Raw genomic sequence first — 24183 nt, 5'->3', positions numbered from 1 at the left:
AGGCAGAGATAATATTAATATTTAATGTTTCAATATATTTTGAAAGTTAAGAGTCCTGTAACTTAACAATTTTCAAGCAAGCTCTTTAGAGGCAGAGGTAAAAGGATTGTAGGTTCGAAGACAACCTGAGAAACTTAGTGAGACCTGGCCTTAAAACATGTTAGAAAGAGGGCTAGGTCAAGAGCTTACTAGTAGTGGTTTGTCCAGCAATCTCGAGGCCCAGATTTGACCCTCAGTTGCACAAGAAATAACAAAAATGAGCTGCTACTTATGCAAATGGTAAAGATCGAATGCACTTAAGAATTGAGTGAATCTGCGTGACACTGTTTTGTGTTCTGTGTCCAAGAGCTTTGCAAAATCAATTATCTCCTTGTCTCAGGGAGGACTCAGCACCAGGAATGAAATGTGTCTCTCGTACCTTCTTTATTATCCGAGAATTAACCTGACCCGGTGCGCCAGCATCCCAGACATCATGGAACAGCTGCAGTTCATAGGCGTGAAGGAGATCTACAGGCCAGTCACGTGAGTGGCACTGGGTCACGGGCTTCCTGGAGCTGCTCCTGTCTTCACACTGAGACAACTGTCATATTATGGGTTATTTATGTGCTGTTCTTCTGGATTTTTTTGGAACTCAGGACACCAAGTCAGCTTGGTTGCCAGGTCTAAGGTCCTACAAAACAGCTTTGCAGTCAGCAGTTGCTAGGAAGACCTAAGCCATTAGCTGGACTCCTGGGTAAGTTATTATAAGGAAATGATACAAAGGAAAAGTTCGAAGGAGCCAAGCTAGCAGAGGCCTCTCTGGGTTGCCACACAGAATGCACAACCAGTCGAGATGACGTCTCTGAAGTAGGGTCTCTTAGAAAAGTTCTGTAGAGCAGCTGTGCCCAGGCTTTTTCCTGGGGATGTTCCCTGTAGTGCTGTCTGCCTAATGCATGCCCAATTTGCTGACTTGATGATAGAAAGCAAGCACTCAACACAAAGCGATATCTTGATGGACTAGGCAGGATGTTCTTTGTAAACATTTTGCAGCAATCTTGCGACTTAGATGGTGGATTGATATCAAAGTTGAAGCATTTACATCTTGACTCAGTTTACTGTTTGTTCTGGAGGATACAGTTTCTTTTTGCCTTCTACAGATCTGGCACAGCGCAAGGTAAAATGAAGCACTCACAAAGATAAAATCAAGGGTAGATGATAAACATGCATGGTCTGTGGTCACACACGCCAACTTTACATATGTACATCATGGAGTCTGTGACCGGAAATGTGGGGAGGCTGTGACCAAAAGTTCCCTAGATTATCAGTTCTGGAATCAAGAGGCATCTGTGGGTGTGTCTTCCTTAGGATTTTATTGCTGTGAACAGACACCATGACCAAAGCAACACTTATAAGGACAACATTTACTTGGGGCTGGCTCACAGGTTCAGAGGTTCAGTTCATTGTCATCAAGGCAGAAACATGGCAGCATCCAGACAGGCATGGTGCAGGAGGTGCTGAGAGTTCTACATCTTCATCTGAAGGCTGCTAGTGGAAGACTGACTTCCAGGCAACTAGTGTGAGGGACTTAGCCCACATCCACAGTGACACACCTACTCCAACAAGGCCACACCTCCTAATAGGGTCACTCCCTGGGCCAAGCATATACAAACCATCACAGGGGGTTTACAGGCTTGAACTCACACAAGCTCCTTATAAAGAACCAAGAAAAGGCAGAGCATGTGTTTCAAAAGAAGGCAGAAGCGATCAGCTCAAATCTTGTTCCAAATAAACAATTCAGACGTTACCTGGATGTTATTACAGATAATTTGTAGCATGGATACCAATATGAAGATGATTAGATTAAATTTAAAAGTTAACTTTGAGCACTTCTCAAACAAAAGCTAACTGGTTATAATTTTGTTTCCATCTGTCTGAACAAAGAAGTTGAATTAAAACAGAACTTTGTTGACTCAACTATATTTTGCTATTATTCCAACTCTGAGATGTTATTAGATAAAGGGGAGTGCAGCAATCCTAGAGACATTAAGATATCACAGCGAATTTTTGTCACAAGTTTCACTTTTAGGACATAAAAAGTGATAACGTGCTTTCTGCTATCTCTCTTTCCATATCTTATATCTATAATATACAACTTTTCTATTTTCAAGATGTTCAAATTTCCACTTAATGATGAAACAAATATTGTTACAATAGTTAACGTAACATATATTATTTTTCATGAAAGAAATTTGTTGTGGTGTTCAGGGTGTGGAGGGTCCAATCCAGTGACTATTCTTAATCTTTCTGTGACTTCTAAACATTTGATTTCTTTAGCTTGAGTTGTTGGAATGTATTACCTTCACCTAGGAAAGCTCCGTCACGTCTGGCAGTCTTTTGTTTGGACAACAGTTTGCCTGGGTATATTATTTCAGGGCCATGCACTCTTTTTATTGGACAGTCCCTATAGATAGGGGAATTATCATCTGATGGTTTGTATTATATACTCAGCCCAAGGAGTGCCACTATTAGAGGGTGTTGCCCTGTTGAAGTAGGAGTAGCCTTGTTGGAGTAGGTGTGTCACTGTGGGTGTGGGCTATATGACCCTCATCCTAGCTGCCTGGAAACCAGTCTTCTCCTAGCAGCCTTCAGATGAAGATGTAGGTAGAACTCTCAGTTCCTCCTGCACCATGCCTGCCTGGATGCTGCCATGTTCCCACCTTAATGATAATGGACTGAATCTCCGAACCTGTAAGCCAGCCCCAATTAAATGTTGTCCTTCATAAGACTTTCCTTGACCATGGTGTCTGTTCACAGTAGTAAAATCCTAACTAAGACTTCTCATTTGAACTGAATATACTTAAAAGTTGAGCATCTGTATCAAATTTTACTCAAAGATTCTTTCAGTACAAATAGCCATTGTTTTTCATTTTTTCACAGAAATTTTGTTGTATTATATGTGTATTTTTCTAATCTATTCAAAATTTTCCCCAGATTTTCTCTCTTCCTTCCTCCCTCCTTCCCTTCTTCCCTCCCTTCTTCCCTTCCTCCCTTCTTTTCTTGAAGGCAGGAGCTGAAACACAGAGTTTTTCTGTAGTCCAGACTGACCTCAAACCCATGACAATCCTCCTGCTTCGCCCTTCTAAGTTGTGGAATGGTAGATGTGAACTCCAAGCTTGACTTCAAATATTTTCTTTCAACACTTCTCATTAGTCATCTTCCACACTTCATTTATTATAATTTATTTTGTCTGTCTTCTTCTGCTCTATAGTTTGCCTCTCATATTGCTTTATCACCTTGTACTTGAGTTTTTGATCCTTAAATTGCACATTACTAAATTCCTATTATTAAACTTAAAAAGGAAACAACTCCTATCATTTTCTCCAGTTTCATTTGTCCCTACTATCTTCTTAGCTCAGTTTCCTGTATCTTTTTTTAAAAATTTGTTTTTTATTATTTTTACTTATGTGTATGGGGGAGATTATACACACATGAATGTAGACGGTCACACAGGGCAGAGGTATCAGATACGCTGGAGCTGAGTTACAGGCAGGTGTGCGCTGTGAGACTTGGATGCTGGGAAGACAACCTGGGTCCTCTGGAAGAGCGACGCATACTCTCAACCGCAGAGCCATCCCTTCCCCCACGTTCCTGTAGGGTGTGAATTGTACCACATGATTTTCTTCAGCCTTGTGGTTTCATGGTTCCCATCTCTTTTCTTGCTTACGCTGAGGGCTCTCTCCAAAACCTCATCAAACGCATTTGAACCTAGGCTTTCTCCTCGCCATACTGCCGCTGGAGGATTAGGTGACGCATTTTCTGCACACACACTCATATTCTGAGGGGAAAGCATGGTGCAGTGGGACTGGATGCTCCCTGGTCCAAGGTGTGCAGTGTGTATGACTTGGCTTAATCACTTCTGATGGAAGCTGTCTTAACTCTGGAGGGCTGAATCACTTTCATGCGGGAACCTGTCAGATTCCTACCCAAAGCCAGGAATTGTTCTTGGCTAATGTCAAGTTCCTACCATGTGGCATGATACCCCAATATGGCTCTGTACACACGAAGTCCTATTACACCCTCCAAACGTCACGTGTGCCTTGCCTCAGCAAGTGCATCCAGTTAGCCCGAGTCCTTGGAAGCAGCACAAACTGCAGCACACCACCAGAACTGCAGCACACCACCAGAACTGCAGCACACCACCAGAACTGCAGCACACCACCAGAACTGCAGCACACCACCAGAACTGCAGCACACCACCAGAACTGCAGCACACCACCAGAAGTCTTTTGGTGCATTTCTCTCTATGGCCTCCCAATAAATGTGTTCGCCCAGAAAAAAACACCATCCAACTGACTTTCCAAAGAGCCCTTAAACTTCACCATTTAGTGAAAAATAGCTTTAAGGTATTTTTCATTATTTTTGTGTGTGTGTGTGTGTTTTGTGTGTGTGTTTGTGCGTGTGCTTGTGTTTCTGTGTGTGTATGTATGTGTATGTCAGTGTGGCTCGAGGATGGATGTTTAGGGCCATGTATGAAGCTTGGTGACTGAGGCCTGCCCAGCTCACAGGCGTCTCAGTCGGATCTCTGAGTTGTATCCCTGATTACCTCACCTGTATCATCAGCAAAGACCTTCCACTCTGACTAGTCGGAACTTAAGAAAATGTACCACGTCTGGTAGCTCTCCAAATTTTCAAAGAATATTTCCTTAGTTACTCTTTGTCTATCCTTGTACGATTTCATCTTAATCTAGTTGGCTCATTACTCAAGCACGCACTTGGTTGTCCCTAATAAAGACTTAAAGAGCTCTCTGTGTGCCGGGTCCCCCTGTACTCTGTGTGGAAGCTTGTATCACCTCGGACTTCCTTAACTCTGATTTTTGTCTCCTGAGTTCCTTGAGAGGGTATTTTTATTGTTGGAAATTCTCCTTTCTGTGTTGGGATCCAGGGAGTGCTCACAGGCAGAACTCTGGAGTGAACACGGTGTTCAGACGTGACATGTCTTCGTTTCCTCTGGGTCAGGGTTTTCTCATGCCCGTTTTCCAGTCTCCTAAGCCAGACACACTGTACAGCTTTCTTCGTGAGTGTTGGCTTCCCCCCCCCCCCACAGTAAACTGGTGTTAGTTGTTCCACGTGGCCAGGAGTGAAAGTCCATTTAATGAACATTTTGTTTGCTTTACTAATTTTTGACCATATGTTTATGTGTGCTATGGATGGCAATCTGTAGGGCTATTCATTCATCCAGCTCCATGGACCTGGTGCTGCTTCTTGGCTGGGATTTCCCACTTCCCTTCCTTCTCCCCACACGTCTTCCTGCTCCCAAGAATGACTCCCTCCGGCTGTAAGACCTTTAAAAGAACTGTGGCTCCAGGCAGATAAGAAGTCCAACAGCTTACACATACAGGTTATTTTCTTCCGTCTAGTTTTACATTATATGGAGCAGGGGAGCTGTATCTAAAGTCATTCAATTTTTAAATGCTTCCCTGAGTTTACAAATAAAAGTGTTAATGTTTGCAGGAAAAAATTAAAATGCGCTCTATATCATGTGTTGCTGTAAAATTTGCCGTGTTATAAGAAAAGTATAACTCAGCGTTTAAATTCAAGTCATGAAGGAAAACTATCCATCAGTATTCAAGTATAATATTAACGCAATTTGTTCCAATCAACTACAGTGATTATTGGTATTCTTTACTTACTTATAAGTGTGTCTGGGTAGACACACCCACTACTTCTTGGGCGTTTTAGTTTCTGTAAGATTCTCCATTCCTCTAACCCGGCCCTAGCTCAGTAATAGCAGGGGTACATATTACTCTCTCTCTCTCTCTCTCTCTCTCTTTCTTTTTGTTTCCAAGACAGGGTTTCTCTGTGTAGCCCTGGCTTGCTCTGTAGGCCAGGCTAGACTCAAACTCACCTCCCAAGAGCTGGCAAGTACCACCAAATCCAGCTTTTTATTTTCAGGATGAATGTTCCCGCTAGAAGGTGTAGACTTTTTTTTTTTTTAACAAATAATTAGCATATTCGCTTTTGCAAGGCTTCTCTCCTCTCTCGGTTCTGCAGGAATTTGAGTTGTGCTCTTAGAGAGGCTGGAAAGGTTAAAGGTGACAAAAAAGACATTTATTACCAGGGGTGGAGGGAGGTGCCACAAAAATGTGGCAAAGAGGCTCAGAGTGACTGGTACCCCACACCTTCAGATTCCCAGTCCTCAAGCACCCTCTCTGATGCATGACCCATTGGGTTTGTTCCCGTCTCTCTGGATGTCTTACCGAACTTACTCTTTTTTTTTTTTTAAATAGAATCAAAGATTTTAGATTCTATGTTCACCTTGGCCAGCAAAGCGACACAAAAGTCATTTTTACATTATATGCCTTAGTAAAAGTTCAGGCGCCCCCTTGTGGTCTTCACAGGGATTGCAGGCAGATACTGCTGGTGCCCCTCCTGCACTTCCTGTCTTTCATACACAGTTTAAATTAAACATACACAGTTTAATTTCTTTGCAACATATACCTCTTCTCCCTTCAAAGGTAAACATTGTTGAGATATTTAATATCAAATTATCTTATAATAAATAATACAATAAATAATAAATATCATTACATAAAACTAGAAGCAAATTTTAAATGCAGAATATGCAAATTTAATAGGCAAGGTTTGCTCTACCGCAATTCTGGGTTATATGTCAGCAGAATTTGCTGAGAAAATGCTATAGGTCTGAGGAAACTGTGTGACATATTTAATGTGGAGCGATGCAGATTGCTCCTAAATTACTGAACTCAACTTTGAAGACAGTATGAAACAATGCATTTAAGACTCTGCAAAGACATTTTGACTTTAGTTGTGGGGGTGGGGGGTGGAGGGGTGGGGTAGGGGGGTAGAGGGTGGGGGGATGGGGAATGAGGGCTGAAGGAGATAACCCTGCTCAAACCCTACCCACTTTTCTCATGGTCTCACTTCTTAGAGAAAAATAATTTTCAAATTTGACATGAAAATATTACTTTTGGAATCCCTCCCCTCAGATTCATTACGCTGGTCTAGCTTATTTAAAATGGTGACACCCAGTGTGCATCAGGTTAGAGGACAAATGGTCAGAGTATCAGGGGCAAGTGTTTATTTAGACCGTGGATTGAGCAGCCACATAGTGAGTTCAAGACCAGCCTTGGGCTACATTTGCCATTGAGTTTATATGCCAAAGAATGAAAAGGTAACACAAAAGGGTCTTAGCCAGCTTGGAAGGCTATTCAAGAGAATACTTCCTTTCAGTATCATATATTATTGATTATTGACAATCACCAAATCACCCTGTGGAGCAATTGCAATTCTGACACCTATAGATTATTCATGACAATGTCATGTAACAGCTGTAGATTAGTTAAGGCAAAGTTTTAGAATCATAAATAGTTATGCTTTTCTTAATCCATAAATCAATAGTATATGGCATTTAAAACCAATGTGCCTGTTTTTAGGTTGCCCCTGGAAGCAGAGTATATTGTGTGTGAAGTATAATCTTCTCAGTACATTTTTTTTGACACAGGGTCACATGTAGCCCAAGGTTGATCTTGAACTCACTATGTGGTGAAGGTTAGCCTTGAACTATTTATCCACCTTCTGTCTGGACACTGGGGTTACAGGCAGAGGCCACCACAGATAGCTTCTGTGCTTTAAACCACTGACTCAGAACTAGATCTTTATTGGTTCTCTCAAGTAGCCAAGGCAGGACAGCTGCTGCTGAAGCATTTCCACTGGGCACTGGAAACTCTATACCCAATACAGGAACTTTCAAGAAGCTAGACTGTTCTTCATTATATCATTAGTAACAACATCCTGTTTAGACATTAATACTTATAATGTTAACTGGAATTCTCGAACCCCGGGAAAGCTTTCTGAAGCAAAATAATCTGCCTAAAAGTTAAAAACCACTTTCAGGATTCCCGCGCTCTGACTGGAGGGCCCTACATCCATCTATGTAAGCACAGCGCTAACTTGATTTGGTGGATTATAAACAAAGGAATGATAAAGCCATGAAGTTCGGAGGGGGTATGCTGGGGATGAGGGTGGAGGGCTGATATGGATAGATATGGATGGGTATTTATGTGATACGTTGTTGTATATGTGTATGAGATTTTTTTAAGAGTAGAGATAATTTGAACAAGAAGAATCTCTCTTAAAAAGAAAAGAATGCGAAACAAACCACCGAGCGACGACCTTCGATCAATGTGTGTAACTGAAAAATACAAATAAAAATTACGTATGATTTTACCTGAAACACTAAAAACAAGTCATAGCAACTTGTGTCTAAAGAAGAATCATTGTTTTAAAAGCCTCCCTGTTGGTTCACTAGAGAGATGGCTCAGCAGTTAAGAGGGAGCCGCGTTCTTCTCTCAGCGCCCAAGTGTCAGCTCGCTACCACCTCTACCTCTCCAGTTCTAGGGGACCCTGGTTCTGTCCTCCCTTGGCACCAGGCGTGCGTGTGGCTCACATCCGTATATGTAGAAGAAGCACTCACACACATACAGCAAATAAGTGCAAAAGGGAGTGTAACAACTCTATTCGGAGTGGATTTCCCCCGACAACAAATGAGTCCCTGAATGTTTTACATGGGGTCATTTTTGCATGTGAAGAGTGAACATGCATGAAGTCTATGTTAAAATGATCAAACAGTTTAGGAAGTGTAATGTAATGCAATTGTGATTATTGAATTTTCAGGACGTGGCCTTTCATTATCAAAAGCCCTAAGCAGTACAGAAACCTCTCGTTCATGGACGCCATGAACAAGTTCAAATGGACCAAGAAAGAAGGGCTATCCTTCAATAACCTCGTCCTTAGCCTGCCCGTGAACGTGAGATGTTCCAAGACAGACAACGCAGAGTGGTCGGTAAGCTCTGCTTCTCCTCCTCTGGGAACCTGGTCGCCACATTTCACCCGAGTTTCCCAAAAAGGAAACTCTAAGCTTCAGGTGTTCATCGATAAGCCAGTGGTCAGGGTGTCCTTCCATGCTTGGCTATGTAACTTGTTCAGCGATCATTTGAGGTGATGGACAACCTCTGATTCCTGAGAACTCACTTTGAAGAGAGGCAGTTATTCTGGGACTATAGTTGTGAGATGGTAATGCACGGGGCAGCTTTAGCTGCCTGTAGCTCTTTCCATGGACTCCTTGGTCCTTTTACTCCACCCCCCCCCCCCCGCCCTCTGCCAGGCCTAGAGTTTCTACCTCCTCTGATGCTTGGCTTCTTCAGCAAGTACAGCCTATACCCCAATCTCTAGCAGAAGTGGCGGTGGCTAGGCAGTTTCTTGCTATGATAAGATGCTGTGACTATGGCAACTTACAGAACAATGGATCGCAACCTTCGGGTCACAATCCCTTTGGATAGTCTTCATGTATTTATATTATGATTCATAATAGTAGCACTGGAGTTATGACCTAGCAATGAAATAATTTTATGGCTGGGGGTCACTACAACATGAGGAATTAATTGTATTACAGGATCTCAGAATTAGGAAGGTTGAGAACCACTGATACAGAAGAGTTTATTCGGGGACTTACAATTTCAGAGGGTTACTCCCTGATTATAATGAGGTACCTGGCAGCAGGCGGGCAGGCATGGTGTTGGAGTGGTGGCTGAGAGCTTACATTTTTATCTAAGTAGGAGTGGAAAGAGGGGAGAGAGGAGAGAGAGAAGAGAGAGAGAGAGGAGAGAGAGAGAGGAGAGGAGAGAGAGAGAAGAGAGAAGAGAGAGAGGAGAGAGGAGAGAGAGAGGAGAGAGGAGAGAGAGAGAGGAGAGAGAGAGAGGAGAGAGGAGAGAGAGAGAGGAGAGAGAGGAAAGAGAGGAGAGAGAGGAGAGAGGAGAGGAGAGAGAGAGGCGAGAGGAGAGAGGAGAGAGAGAGGAGAGAGAGGAGAGAGAGAGGAGAGAGAGAGGAGAGAGGAGAGAGAGGAGAGAGAGAGGAGAGAGAGAGGAGAGAGAGAGGAGAGAGGAGAGAGAGGAGAGAGAGAGGAGAGGAGAGAGGAGAGAGGGGAGAGAGGAGAGAGAGGAGAGAGGAGAGAGGAGAGAGGAGAGAGAGAGAGGAGAGAGAAAGAGAGAAAGAAGGGAGGAAGTATTCAAATATATGGATGTGGGGGTCCCTTCTCATTCTGAGCACTGAAGCGACATAGGCGACAGCCCTGCTCTTAACTGCCCTTTTCTCTTTCAGATTCAAGGGATGACAGCATTACCTCCCGCCATCAAAAGGCCTTATAAAGCAGAACCTCGGGTGTGCGGGACATCAGCGTCCTCGCCTCTGCACGGCGAGGTTTCCTCTCTCCGCTGGCTCGCGGGCTCTCTGCTTCTTGGAAGTGTGCTGATCACCCAGGTCTGGTGACTTGTGTACGTGCTCACACTAGAGGCTGGAATATGAGACTGTCCTTTAAAATCAGGGTAAAGACTGTTCATGTTACGCCTGAAGAGATGGGTGCGTGCCGAGAGCCTGGACACTTAAATAGTCCCCCACGCGCACGCGCTCCTTCAGTTTCCCTTCCCAGGCTACCTGAGCTGAGTCACTGTGCTTCTCCGGGTTTCCTCATGACAGTCGATGTTCTTCTGTGCATATGATTAGCAGAATAAAATGAACCTGATTTAACTACTTTGCAAGTCAGCACATCAAGTGGAAAGCAATGTGTCTTTAATTTTTCAGCACTCCATATGATTTCAACTCATTGTTCAATCTGACGCTCGTCCTTCTCATAAACGCGTTTAAGGTGACATTAGAGGGATTGCTCCCCCGCTCCTGTTTGCTTGCCTTCCTTCCTTTCTGGGTGTAACTTGCCAGGGCGAGCACAGCCCTCTCTTCAACAGGTCCCGAGTCTTCTCCCACATAACTCACCGTCCTCCGACCTCAGTGTTTGTCTCTGCATCTTCGGTTCCCTAGGTCTATCGGCTGAGTCTTTTGATGCCCAAGCCCACATCCAAGTCTTTCCCAGTCTCTCTAGCACTGCCCAGCTGAAATTTGTTCTTAAACTCTGAAACTCTCTTAAAAGAAAGATATTTGAATAAGAAGGGAGATGGTGGCCGCTGGTGGTTAACTGAGAAAAAAACAGAGAGCTGCGAAACCTCTTGCTGTGAAGGGTTCTAGATGGGGTGAGATTCCAAAGAAGGGTGGACCCCGTGGGCGTGCAGGAGGCAAGGCCATGGGCTCTGTAAGGTTCCTCACTGCTCAGCCAGGGACCCTCTGGGTGGATCTGAGTCACATTTCCTATGACAGATTTATTTTTATATTAGTTAATAAACTGACTTCCAATATGAAATTACCACCCACTGGAGATCTTATTCTTTTGGTTCTCTTTATTATCTGCCTAAATCTTGTTTTCTGTCCTGTCTTCATTCATTAAGCTGAATGTTTGGATTATATGAATACGCCTAATGGAATTAAAGGTTTTGTACAGTATCTTATGTGACTCATGAGAGAATCAAGTTATTGTGTCCTGATGTCAATAAAAATCAGCCGAGAAACTGTATTTTTCCACTTTAAGCCCTTTCTGTCTTACAAACAAAAACTATATTGTCATTTAAATAAATATTATGCTTTAGAGTCTTTACTCCTTGACTCAAATAATTTTTACTTGTGAGGAAATATTAATATATTTTGTGACTAATTTTACTTATTTTTATTTGTGTGGATGGTTTATATCAGATTCTCTGATTTTTTTTTTTAATATTTTTTTTTCACTTGACTATTTGCCTGAGAAACATGATCACTTCAGATACACCTATTTGACATTCTATGTTTATTTCTACTTCAGGATTTCTGGGATCTGAGCTATCAAAACCAAATGATGCTAATTGGGAGGGATTCCGTACTCTATTTATTGTCATTGTTATTTATTATAACTTACTGATTGTTATTGTTCTTGGTCAGCAAAGTGGGCACAGCAAACACAGTAAGATGAAGAGCTTGTGTGTGGGAGGAACCAGCCCAGGACACCTTTTCCCACTGGCTTTTCTGGGCACAAAGCTGGAAGTATTTTCTCCTAGGGTATCTTGCGACTATATATAGCTTCAAGGAATCACATATACGGTGGAATTAGGAGAGATTATGCAGTGAGAATACTGTGCAGAATTTACTGTATCCTAGGCTGCTTGATCAGATGGTAACCTCTGTCTCGATCCTCACCTGCAGGGCATGTGAGGGAGACATGAAATCCAGAATTCATCACGGTCGGGGGAACCTTGGGTGGTGACATGCGGTCCCTAGAAGTGAGGAGACCATGCAGTTTCCTGAAACAGATACGAGGCAGGTTTGATGTGATCCTGATTCTAATGGCCACAGAGACCAAGGAAAGGACACTTGGAAGCAGAAGTAGACATGTTATACACTTTGCTTAATCAAGCTCACTACTGAGAATGAGGGATACTTCTGGGTTTCTTATAAGAAAAAAAATAATACCTCTGAGTATCTCGGTAGAAGTGATTCAGTATAAAAGGAATCAAAGAGCTGGGCGGTGGTGGCGCACACCTTTAATCCCAGCACTCTGGGAGGCAGAGGCAGGTGGCTTTCTGAGTTCGAGGCCAGCCTGGTCTACAGAGTGAGTTCCAGGACAGCCAGGGTTACACAGAGAAACCCTGTCTTGAAATAAAAAAAAAAAAAAGGAATCATGGAAAAGATCACATGCATGCCCATGGATTCTGATGAATATTGATAAGTGTCCATCACTTTTCTTCACAGTTTGAAACATTTTTTATTTATTCACTTTACAGCTCCCCCTCTCACCCCTTCTCCTTTGGGAAGGGAGAGACCCCCCCCCTCTATGTAACATCCCCACCTCAGCTATAGACCCCCCCACCATCTCCCTCCACCCCACCCTACTCGACCCTTGGTCTTGTGGGATGGTGGAGCATCTTTTGGCTATATGTTGAGTGTTATGGCTGGGTCTTGAGGAAGAACTGTTCTCAAATTTCAGAGAAACCACCAAGCTGATTTCCAGAGTGGTTGTACCAGCTCGCACGTCCACTAGCAATGGAGGAGTGCTCCCCTTGCTCCACATCCTCGCCAGCATGTGCTAGCCCTTGATTTTTTGATCCTAGCTATTCTGATGGGTGTAAGAAAGAATCTCATGGTCACTTTGAGTAACATTTCCCTGATGACTAAGGACATCGAACATTTCTTTAAGTGCTTCTCAGCCATTCAAGATTCCTCTGTTAAGAATTTTCTGTTTAGCTCTGTACACCATTTTTAATCAGGTTATTTGGTTTGCTGGTGTCCAGCTTCTTGAGTTCTTTATATATTTTGGATATTATCTTTCTGTCAGATGTAGAGTTGGCTAAAATATTTTCCCAATCTGTAGGCTGCCATTTTATCCTATTGACAGTGTCCTTTGCCTTACAGAAGCTTTTCAGTTTGATGAGGTCTTATTTATTAATTCTTGACATTAGTACCTGAGCCATTGGTGTTCTGTTCAAGAAGTTGTCTCCTGTACTGATGAATTCAAGGTTATTCCCCACTTTCTGTTCTATCAGATTTAGTGTGTCTAGTTTTATGTTGAGGTCTTTGATCCCTTTGAACTTGAGTTTTGTGCAGGTGATAAATATCGATCTATCTTCATTTTTCTATTTGCAGACATCCAGTTAGACCAGCACCATTTTGTTGAAGATCTTTTTGTTCCATTGAATGGTTTTAGCTTCTTTGTCAAAAATCAAGTGTCCGCAGGTGTATGGGTTTATTTTTGGGTCTTTGATTTGGTTCCATTGATCAACCTCTCTGTTTCTAAACCAATACCATGCAGTTTTTATTACTACTGCTCTGTAGTATGGCTTGGAGTCACACGTCTTATTGTTCAGGATTGTTTTAGAGATCCTAGGATTTTTATCATATGAAGTTGAAAATTGAGTTATTTCAAGATATTAAAGAATTGTGTTGGTATTTTGCTGGGATTGCATTGCATCTGTAGATTGCTTTGGTAAGATGGCCATTTTCACTATGTTAATCCCACTGATCCACAAGCACGGTCAGTCTTTCCATCCTCTAACATCTTTCTCAATTTCTTTCTGTAAAGACTTGAACTCCTTTCACTTGCTTGGTTAGAGTTACGCCAAGATATTTTATACCACTTGTGACTATTGTGAAGGGCATTGCCTCCCTAACTTCTTTTTTAACCCATGTATTGTCTGTGTAAAGGAGGACTACTGATTTCTTTGAGTAATTTTTTTATCCAGCCACTTTGCTAAAGGTGTTTATCAGCTGTAGGAGTCTTCTGGAAGAATTTTTGGTGTCACTTACGTATTCTATCATATCATCTTTGAATAGTGATACTTTGACTTCTTCCTTTCCAATCTGTATTTCTTGATCTCTTTTAGTTGTCTTATTGCTCTAGCAAGAATTTCAAGAACTATATTGGGTAGGAAGAGAGTGAATAGCCTTGTCCCTGATTTTAGTTGAACTCTTTTACATTTCTCTCCATTTAAGTTGATGTTAGCTACTGGCTTGCTATATATTGGTTTTATTGTGTTTAGATATGCACCTACAGTTCCTGATCTCTCCAAGACTTTTAACATGAAGGGGTGTTGGATTTTGTCAAAGGTTTCTTTAGCATCTAATGGGATGATCATGTGGGTTTTTTTTCTTTCAGTTTGTTTACATGGTGGATTATTGATGAACTTTTGTATACTGAACCATTATCCTCTATCCCTGGGATGAAGCCTACTTGATCATGGTATATGATGTCCTTTTGGACAGTTTGCAAGGATTTTATTGAGTATTTTTTTCATTAATGTTCATATGTGAAATTGGTCTGAAATTCTCTTTATTTCTTGATTCATTGTGGTTTAGGGATCAGGCTGACTGTGGCCTCATAGAATGAGTTTGGCAATGTTCCCTCTGTTTCTATTTTGTGGAATAATTTGAGAAGTATTGGCATTAGCTCTTTTTTGACAATCCAGTAAAATTCTATATCTGACCCTGGGCTATTTTTGGCTGGTAGATTTTAATGACTGTTTCTATTTCCTTAGGGGTTATAGGGCTGTTTAAATAGTTTACATGCCATTGATTTAGCTTTGGTAATTGGTATCTGTCTAGAGAAATCATCCATTCACTTAGATTTTTCAATTTTGCGAAGTACAGGCTTTTGACATAGATCTAATCATCCTTTGAATTTCCTCAGTGTCAGAAATGAAAAATCTCTCCCTTTTCATTTCTGATTTTGTTAAGTTTGGATACTCTTGCCCTGCCTTTTAGGTAGCTTGTCTAAAGGTTTCTCTATCTTGTTGATTTTTCTCAAAGAACCAGCTCTTGGATTCATTGATTCTTTGTATTGTTTTCTTGGTTTCTCATTTATTGAGTTCAGCCCTGATTGTGATTATGATGGCCATCTATTCCTCCTGGGTGCATTTGCTGCTGCTTCTCATTCTGCTTCTCCTTCTCCTCTTCCCCCTCCTTCTTCTTTCTAGAGCATCCAGGTGTACTCCTTTTTTATTGCTGATTTTATTTATGTACATTTCAAATAATTTCCCAGTTTCCCCATCCATAACCCCCTATCCCATAACCCCTCCCTCTACTATTACGAGGGTGCTCCACTATCCACCTGTCCACTCCTGCCCTACTGCCCTAGCATTCCCCTACACTGGGACATTGAGTCAGCACAGGACCAAGGGCCTCCCCTCCCATTGATGCCAGACAAGGCCATCCTCTGCTTCATATACATCTGGAGCCATGGGTCCCTCCATGTGTACTCTTTTGTTGGTGGTTTAACCCATGGGAGCTCTGGGAGGGGCGTCTGGTTGGTTGATGTTGTTCTTCCTATGTGGTTGCAAACCCCGTCAGCTCTTTCAGTCCTCCCCTAACTCCTCCATTGGGGTCCCTGTGCTCAATCTGATGGTAGGCTGCAAGCATCTGCATCTGTATTTGTCAGTCTCTCAGCGAACAGCCATACCAAGCTCCTTTTCAACAAGCACTTTTTGCCATCAGCAGTAGTGTCTTGGTTTGGTGTCTGCAGATGAGGTGGGGCCGTCTCTAGATGGATTTTCCTTCAGTCTTTGCTCCATTCTTTGTGCCTGCATTTTCTTTAGACAGGAACAATTCTGTGTTAATATTTTTGAGATGGATGGGTGGCTCCTTAACCAGGGGCCATGCCTAGCCAGCCTCTGGATATGGTCTCTACAGGTTCTCTCTCTCCTTTGTTGGGTATTTCAGCTAATGCCATTCCCGTTGGATCCTGGGAGCTTCTTACTTTCCCGGCATCTATGACTCTAGTGGTTATCCCCAGTTCCCCATCTCCCACTGCTACACCCCTGAGAAGTACGGAGGGTCAGGTATACTCTTAATTAGTTTGTATGAGCACTCTCCAATTTCCTTATGAAGGCACTAGTACTATGAACTTTACTCTTAGCGCTGATTACATTGTGTCCTATAAGTTTGGATGCATTGTGTCTTCATTTTCATTGATTTCTAGAAAGTCTTTAATTGCTTTATTTCTTCCCTGACCCATTTGCTTGGAAAACCTACTTCCTGCCCTTTTGTTCTGACACATTGTCTATCTTTGTTACTGAGGTGTGTTTCTTGTATACAGCAGAATGATGGATTCTGTTTACACATCCATTCTTTTTACTGGGAATTGAGTATATTGATATTGAGAGGTTTTAATGTCCAATGAGTGTTACTTCCTGCTATTTTGATGTTGGTTGTACTAGTGTGTGTGTGTGTGTGTGTATGTGTGTGTGTGTGTGCGCGCGCGCGCGTGTGTGTATGTGTGTGTGTGTGTATGTGTGTGTGTGTGTGTATGTGTTTCTCTTATATTGGTTTTAATGATGTGAGAATTATTTATTTCTTGTGTTATCTTGAGTGTTGTTAGCTTCATTGGGCTACACAGTTCTGGTGTCCGTTTTAGGGTTGAATTAGTGGAAAGATATTGTTTAAATTTCTTTTTGTCATGGAATATTTTGGTTTCTCCATCTATGGTGGCTGAAAGTTTTGCTGAGCCTAGTAGTCTGAGATGACATGTGTGGTTTCTTAGGGTCTGCAGGATCACTGTCCAGGCCCTTCTAGCTTTTTAGAGTCTCAGGTGAGGAATTGGTGTAATACTGATAGGTCTGCCTTTATATGTTACTTGGCCTTTTCCCCTTGCTGCTGTTAATTTTTTTCTTTGTTCTGTATATTTTGTGTTTGATTATTATGTGGCAGGAGAATTTTCTTTTCTGGTCCAGTATAGTTAGTGTTCTGTAAGCTTCTTGTACATCTATACGCATCCTTTCCTTTAGGTTGGGGGATTTTTCTTCTACAATTTTGTTGAGGATGTTTTTTGGGTCTTTGAGCTGTGAATTTACTTCTCCTATCCCTATTATTCTTAGGTGTGGTCTTTTCACAGTGCTCCAGATTTCCTGGATGTTTTGTGTCATGAACTTTTGAGATTTTTGCATTTTCTTTGATTGATGTATTGATTTTCTTCTATCGCATCATCTGTGTCTGAGATTCTCTCTTCCATCTCCCGAGTCCTGCTGGTGCTGCCTGCATCCGTAGTTCTGTTCTCTTCCCTAGGTTTTCCATCTCCAGGATTGCTTCGGTTTCTGTTTTCTTTATTGCTTCTATTCCCCTTTCAGGTCTTGGACAATTTCATTCATGTCCTTCACCCGTTTGGTTGTATTTTCCTAAATTACTTTATAATTATCTCTTCCTCTTTTAATGCCTCTACCTGTTTGAATGTGTCTTCCTGTATTTCTTTCACGTATTTAGTCATTTACTGTTTTCAGGCTCCTATCATTTTTATAGGATTGGATTTAAGATCTTTTTCTTGTGCTTTAGTTTCATTAGGATATCCAGGGTTTGCTGAAGCAGGAGAGCTGGGGTGTAAGTGCTCTGGGCCTTGTTGTCTAGGCGTCTGTGGTGTTTGCTTGGTGATCCTGATGGCAGCAGTACTTCTTGGGAAGGTGGGGGAAGCCATGGGCCGGACAATGGAGGTGAGGGTGCCTCAGACTGATCCCAGTGCCAAAGGATTGGTGGGGCAATGTTCCAAGCTGACAGATAGTTCTTGGGGTCTCCATAGTCCTCCATGTGTGCACTGGCTGGTTGTGTGTGTGTCAACTTCACACAGGCTGGAGTTATCACAGAAAAAGGAGCTTCAGTTGGGGAAGTGCCTCCGTGAGATCCAGCTGTGGGGCATTTTCTCAGTTGGTGACCAAGGGGGGCAGGCCCATTGTGGGTGGTGCCCTCCCTTGCCTGGTGGTCTTAGGTTCTATAAGAGAGCAGGCTGAACAATCCAGGGGAAGCAAGCCAATAAGAAACATCCCTCCATGACCTCTGCATCAGCTCCTGCTTCCTGACCTGCTTGAGTTCCAGTCCTGACTTCCTTCGGTGAACAACAATGTTTCCACAGTATAAGCTCAATAAACCCTTTCCTCCCCAACTTGCTTCTTGGTCATGATGTTTGTGCAGGAATAGAAACCCTGACGAAGACAATGGGGAAGCCGGACACCCTTGAGGTCCCACAAGGCTCCTCAGAACCAGAGAGTGAGCCCAGAGTTAGACAATGGAGTTCAGGGTTCCTCGTGCAACTCACCTCTGCAGGCTGTGTCCTGAGTGGCCCTGACTGGGATGGGATTGGTGGAGCAGGGATGCAAACTGCTTAGTCCTGGGCCCCCAAAGGCTTCCACCTTCTTCACATTTTTTTTACAGCAACCTATCCCTGTTTACAGAGAGAGTCAATTATTTCAGTGTGATCAAAGAGTAACAATCATGGAGCCAGGATGAAGAGTGCAAGGATTCATTGTATCTTTCCCTGCAATTATTTTGCTTGGAAGTGTTTCAGAATGAGAAGTTACAAATGCTAAATAGAGAACAAAGCAGCTAATGTCGACCTAATCCAAGGCCCACGCAGTGAAGTGGGGTCTCTGCCCTAAGCGATGTCCCCCACCTTTGCGGATGATAAAGAAAGCAGTTGTACAGTTTGGTTAACCAGAGTCACTGCTGATCATGAAGGCTTCGTCACCAGATGCACAAGGGAGTAGGAGAGCTGGCTGCTGTTGTCTAGTCTTTTCCGCTGTCACTGAGTGTGCTAACATCCAGAAAGGAAGGGGTGGGGCAAGTAACCAAGAGAGAGACGGAACTGAAATTGCTCTATCCAGTAACGGAGCTGCTTCTTGCTTGTTTGTTTGTTTTTATGAGACAGACTCTCACTATGTTGCTCTGGCTGTCGGTATGTAGAATAGGCTGGCCTTGAATTCACAGAGACCTCTAGCCTCTGCCTCCAGAGTACTGGGATTAAAGGCATGGGTCATTATACCCGGCAGGACCATTTTTTCAAGAGCAAAAACATCTTCTGTTTTCCCCGTGGTTGTATAGATGAATCGTGGTTAATGTATTTTCTTTTTGTTAAGACTTTTAACACACAGGAGACTAAGGACAGGGTGGAAATCCGCATTGTTGCATGGACTGGACGGAATCTGCACCGGAGCTGGCAAAGAACACAAAGTTAAAATGCTAACAGTTTTTCGTTTCATTTCGACTTTTAATGTTAGATTATTTCTAGAGGGAATGTTGTCTAGAAGTTCCAGACCTTTTTAATGAGTCGAGAGAATAAAGCAAAACCAAGAGTTGCAAGGTCTCTTTCAAAAGCGTACCGGCTGGTTTTGTGTGTCAGCTGGTCACAAGCTAGAGTCATCAGAGAGGACGGAACCTCGGTGGAGGAAATGCCTCCATGAGATCCTTTTCTTAATTAGTGATGGATGGGGAAGGCTTGGCCCATGGTGGCTGGTTTTACCCTTGGGCTGGTGGTCCTGGGTTCTGTAAGAACAGACAGACAGACAGACAGCCAGCCATGGGGAAAGCCAGTGAGAAGCACCCTCCATGGTCTCTCCATCTGCTCCTGTCCCCATGTTCCTGTCCCGCTTGGATTCCTGTCCTGATTTTCTTTGGTGATGCAAAAGCTATGTGGAAGAGTAAGCCAAAGAAGCCCTTTCCTCCACCACTTGCTTTTTTTGTCACGGTGTTTTGTGGCAGCAATAGCAACCCTTATACTAAAAGCATTAAAAAAAGAAGAAGAAAAATAAAAAAGAAAAGAAATATTCAGTTTTCAAAATGAGAGTTTGGAGAGGGGAAATAAAAACAACAACAAAAACCTGACTTTTTGCCGCGGCGCAGCTATAATTGAGGAGCAAGCGCCATCGTGTGGCCAGACGAAAAATGACTGTTGATCAAGTTTTACAGTCGTATTCTTGCTTTTAGACCTCCCGAGCTAGCTCAAAACGAATTCTCCAGTTTCGACAACATCTCGGTACAAGAGACAGGTGTAAGAAGTTTGTTTTTGTTTTTGTTTTTGGTTTTGGTTTTGTTGTTATCTTTAAACACTTGGAACTTTCTGGAACAATCCAGAATGGCTCTAAGCGAGTGTGAATTCAGGTTCGTTTTGAGTAAACACTGAGCACAGTGCCCTCTTGTGGTGGATATGTTATTTTGCAGAGAGAATGATCAATTTGTGGAATCAATCCTAACTTTAGTAAGGGAAGACTTGATTAAAGGGCTGTAGACTGCAGAGAGTAAGAAGCAAGCGTTTCTGGTGTGCTACTGGGAAAACAGGGAAATTGCAGATAATGTACTGTACCCCTTTAAAACACAAGAAAAGTTTTGAGAATTTTCACTACAAATTAGAATGCAGTATGACCAACTACCTTAAGCGCCTTTCTGTTTGCCATATCTCTCTCTCCTCTCTCTTTCTCTCTCTCTCCTCTCTCTTTCTCTTTCTCTCTCTCCTCTCTCTCATCTATCTGCTTATCAACCTATATATCATCTACCTATCATCTCTATCTCATCTATCTTTTAGTATTCTATCATCTATAGATCATCTATTTATAATCTATCATCTCTCTGTCTATCTATATGTATCTATCATCTGTCTGTCTATTTACCTATCTTATCAAACTGGCAAAGTAGCCAAGGCTGACCTTGATCCCCTGTGTCCGAGTATATACCACCTTGTATGGTTTAACTGGAATTTTATACTTCCTATTATTCTGCTATGAGAGGAATGATAAATTTCATCTTATACACCTTTTAAAAGAAATGTTGTGCAAACCTGTAGTGGCTAGTTTTATGACACTTGACACAAGCTGAAGTCATCTGAGAGGACGGAACCTCGATTAAGAAAATGCCTCTGTAAACTTGGGCTGCAGGCAAGCTTGTGTGTGGGTCATTTTCTTCATTAGTAACTGGCAGGGGATGACCCCGCCCACTGTGAGTGGTGCTGCTCCTGGGAGAGCGGTCCTGGGTTCTATAAGAAAGCAGGTTGAGGAAGCTATGGGGAGAAAGCCTGTAAGTAGCATCCCTCCATGGCCTCTGCATCAGCTCCTGCCCTGAGGTTCCTGCCCTGCTTGAATTCCTGACCTGATTTCCTTTGGTGATAAACAGCAATGTGGAAGTCTAAGTCAATGGATGGATAATGTGAACCCTTTCCTCCCCAACTTACTCTTTGTGGTCATTTGGTACTGGCTGACTTTGCGTGTGCTGACACAAGCTAGAATCATCCATCACAGAGAAAGGAGTCTCCGCTGAGGAAATACCTCCATAAAACCCAGTTATAGGGTGTTTTCTCAATTAGTGATCAGTGAGGGACGGCCCAGCCCATTACGGGTGCTGCCATCCCTGGGCTGGTGCTCCTAGGTTTTATAAGAACACAGGCCGAGAAAGCCAGGCCAAGCAGACTGGTAATCAGCACCCTCCATGGCCTCTGCATCAGCTCCCGCCTCCAGGTCCCTGCCCTGCTTGGGCTCCTGTCCTCACTTCTTCCAGCGATGGACCATGGTCTGAAATTGTAAGCCCTATCAACCGTTTTCCCTCCCAACTTGTTTTTTGACCTTGAAGTTTTGTCATGGCAATGGAAACACTAATTTAGACAAGTTGGTACCAGCACAGTGACAGACACTGCTGTGACAGTCCTGGCCATGTTTTTGAGAGAACTGTGGAAAGAGTTTGGAGCTTTGGGCTAGAAAGGTATTGCGTGTTGAGGGCTCAGTGGAATGGTCTCTGGGAGCTTGGAGGGTAAGAATGGTGAGAACAGTGCAGAAGATGGAGGCCTGGCTTGTGAGGTTTCAGAAAGAAGTTTAAAGACTCTCTCAGGGCTGTTTGTAATTTTGATTTAAGATTCGGTGGTTCTGGTTTTTTTGAAGCTGAATAATCACTTGTGATTAAACAAATTATCAGAACTACTGAAGTGAAACCTTTGCATTACTTGGACAATTGGTGCTGGTTAGCTGGAACTAAGAAATTAGCGGTGATTAAGAAGAGACCTGATCACTGAGGTGAAATCTTCTTGTATGAATGTTAAAGAGTGGATCTATACAAATCTAGATTCATCACTGGGTGTGGCCTCTTGATACAACTCAGACGTAATGGCAACAATGCTGTCAGCTGACAGTTTATGATATGTTAACCATAAATAAAATAGAATAAATATGTACGCGGGTGCACAAATGTTTTTTGCCCCATGAGACAGTATTATGCCCCATATGTCATTGTACATACTATACTTTCCAGTGCTTGGCATTACCATATCTATACCAGATCACTACACACGTGTACTGTTGCATTATATCATTAACATAGCTATGGTATTACTTGGTTTTGGGAGTTTTTCTGATCCATTTAGGAGACCACCACTATGCATTTGGGCCTTTGTTACAGACCGTGGGTCTGCTGTGGGATAACCAGGGTCCTCTGGTCCAGGAAGGCACAGGTCTGGCTGAGATGACAGACAGAACAAACCACACACACACACAGAGGCGGTTTGAACTGAATGTATTTTGGAGCTCTAAGGCAAGGATTTTTATACAGGAAGAGTTGGTATTACCATTTCAAAAGATGTAGCCAGTGAGGCAGGCACAATTATCATAGCCATTTGGTACAAGGAAACGCAACATCAATCAGGAACAAAGTTTCTCAAGAAACAGATACAGAGGATCAATTTACAGATGCCATCAAACTTTCTGATTAAAATACAGAGTCACTCATAGTTTACAGCAAACCTTCAAAGAGTTTGAAGTTTCTTATACCACCTGGGTCTTAACAAGTTCTTGTGAGAAATCCTTATCTAACATTTAGCCTTTTACCTTGTAAAACAAAAAACTTTCTGACTAAATTATTACTTTCAGTACCGGAGTGCCCGAGCCATCCTCATATACATCCTCATATATATCCTCATATACATACAGCCATAAAAACCTGCATGTAGTTGGAAGTTAGTAATTATGTAAACAACTATGAGGCAAGGCACTGAAATTCTAAAACGGGGGTTGGCGGTCAGGTCAGTGAGTCGACTTCAAAGACCGGATTATCAGCCAGGCTTTAGGAATCCCGGTGAAGGGAGAAAAGGAGGAAGTCAGGGCAAACTGCTACTTGAGAACTAAGGGCCCATCTTAAATAGCCAGAAAGTAAGAGAGTACAGTAAATTGCCAGGTGAGATTATAAGTTTCCACAGCTTCCAGAGAGTTCCGTTATTCCCAGGAGGCATTTCTTTTCCGCCTCTGTCTGTAAGATATCATTTCTACAGACATCACTGGGCCACCGCGGCAGGCCTTGTTGTTAGAAACGCTGTGGAACATGGCTGTGTTTTCTCTTTATCTTCCCCTAAAGTATAAAAGATACAGAGCTAGGATGCTCATCTGTCCAGACTCTAAGGACCATTACACTTTTACCATGACTGTGCCCTTTACCACAGCGTGACCCATCAGGCCAAACAGATCTCAACCTTAGAGACACTTGGCTGTGAAACACTGAAATGATCGTGGTTTGTTTTAATTACAAATATTCTAAGTATAAATATCGAAGTAATAAAAATGTAACTCTTTTAATATGTATTGGCTATCTAAAATATGCCAGGAATTTTACTAAATATTTAATGTATTGTATACAATTTAGGACTCACACACACAAAAAAATATAACTGGAGCAGTAAGCTCTTATTGAACTAATTTATGGATGACAAAATTGAACTCGAGTGGTTAGTAAGTTTTCGGGGGAAAGAACTGTTCATGGGTGTGTCATCCACCTCCGTGCAGCTAGGTAGTTTTAGTTTATGACTGCTCCTGTGTTTCTTTGAACACTGGACCAGTTGGATAGAAGAAACCATGCAATTAGTTTTGGGGGAGGATATATTTTGATAAGTGCCATTCTAGTTTCTCTTCTGTTGCTGTGGTAAAATATTCTGACAAAAGCAACTTCACAGAGAAAAGTTCACAGTCCAAGGGTCCGGTCTATCCGGAGCTTGAAGCA

General features: G+C 42.6%; 1 protein-coding gene across 1 annotated transcript in view; it reads left to right on the top strand.

The window, feature by feature from the left end:
- The window catches only part of Moxd1 (monooxygenase DBH like 1), a 69236-nt gene extending 57700 nt beyond the window's left edge, over positions 1–11536 (top strand). Inside the window, exons 10-12 of the mRNA XM_052169858.1 lie at positions 380–522; positions 8674–8842; positions 10156–11536. Coding sequence (XP_052025818.1) covers positions 380–522; positions 8674–8842; positions 10156–10323 — 480 coding nt within the window. The 3' untranslated portion in view covers positions 10324–11536. The remainder of the gene's footprint in view (positions 1–379; positions 523–8673; positions 8843–10155) is intronic.
- The last annotated feature ends 12647 nt before the right edge of the window (positions 11537–24183 follow it).

The sequence above is a fragment of the Apodemus sylvaticus genome, chromosome 23 (genome assembly GCF_947179515.1).
Source record: "Apodemus sylvaticus chromosome 23, mApoSyl1.1, whole genome shotgun sequence".
Taxonomy (NCBI): Eukaryota; Metazoa; Chordata; class Mammalia; order Rodentia; family Muridae; genus Apodemus; species Apodemus sylvaticus.
Note: the sequence above shows the minus strand (reverse complement) of the source record. Positions and strands in the feature narration are given on the sequence as shown.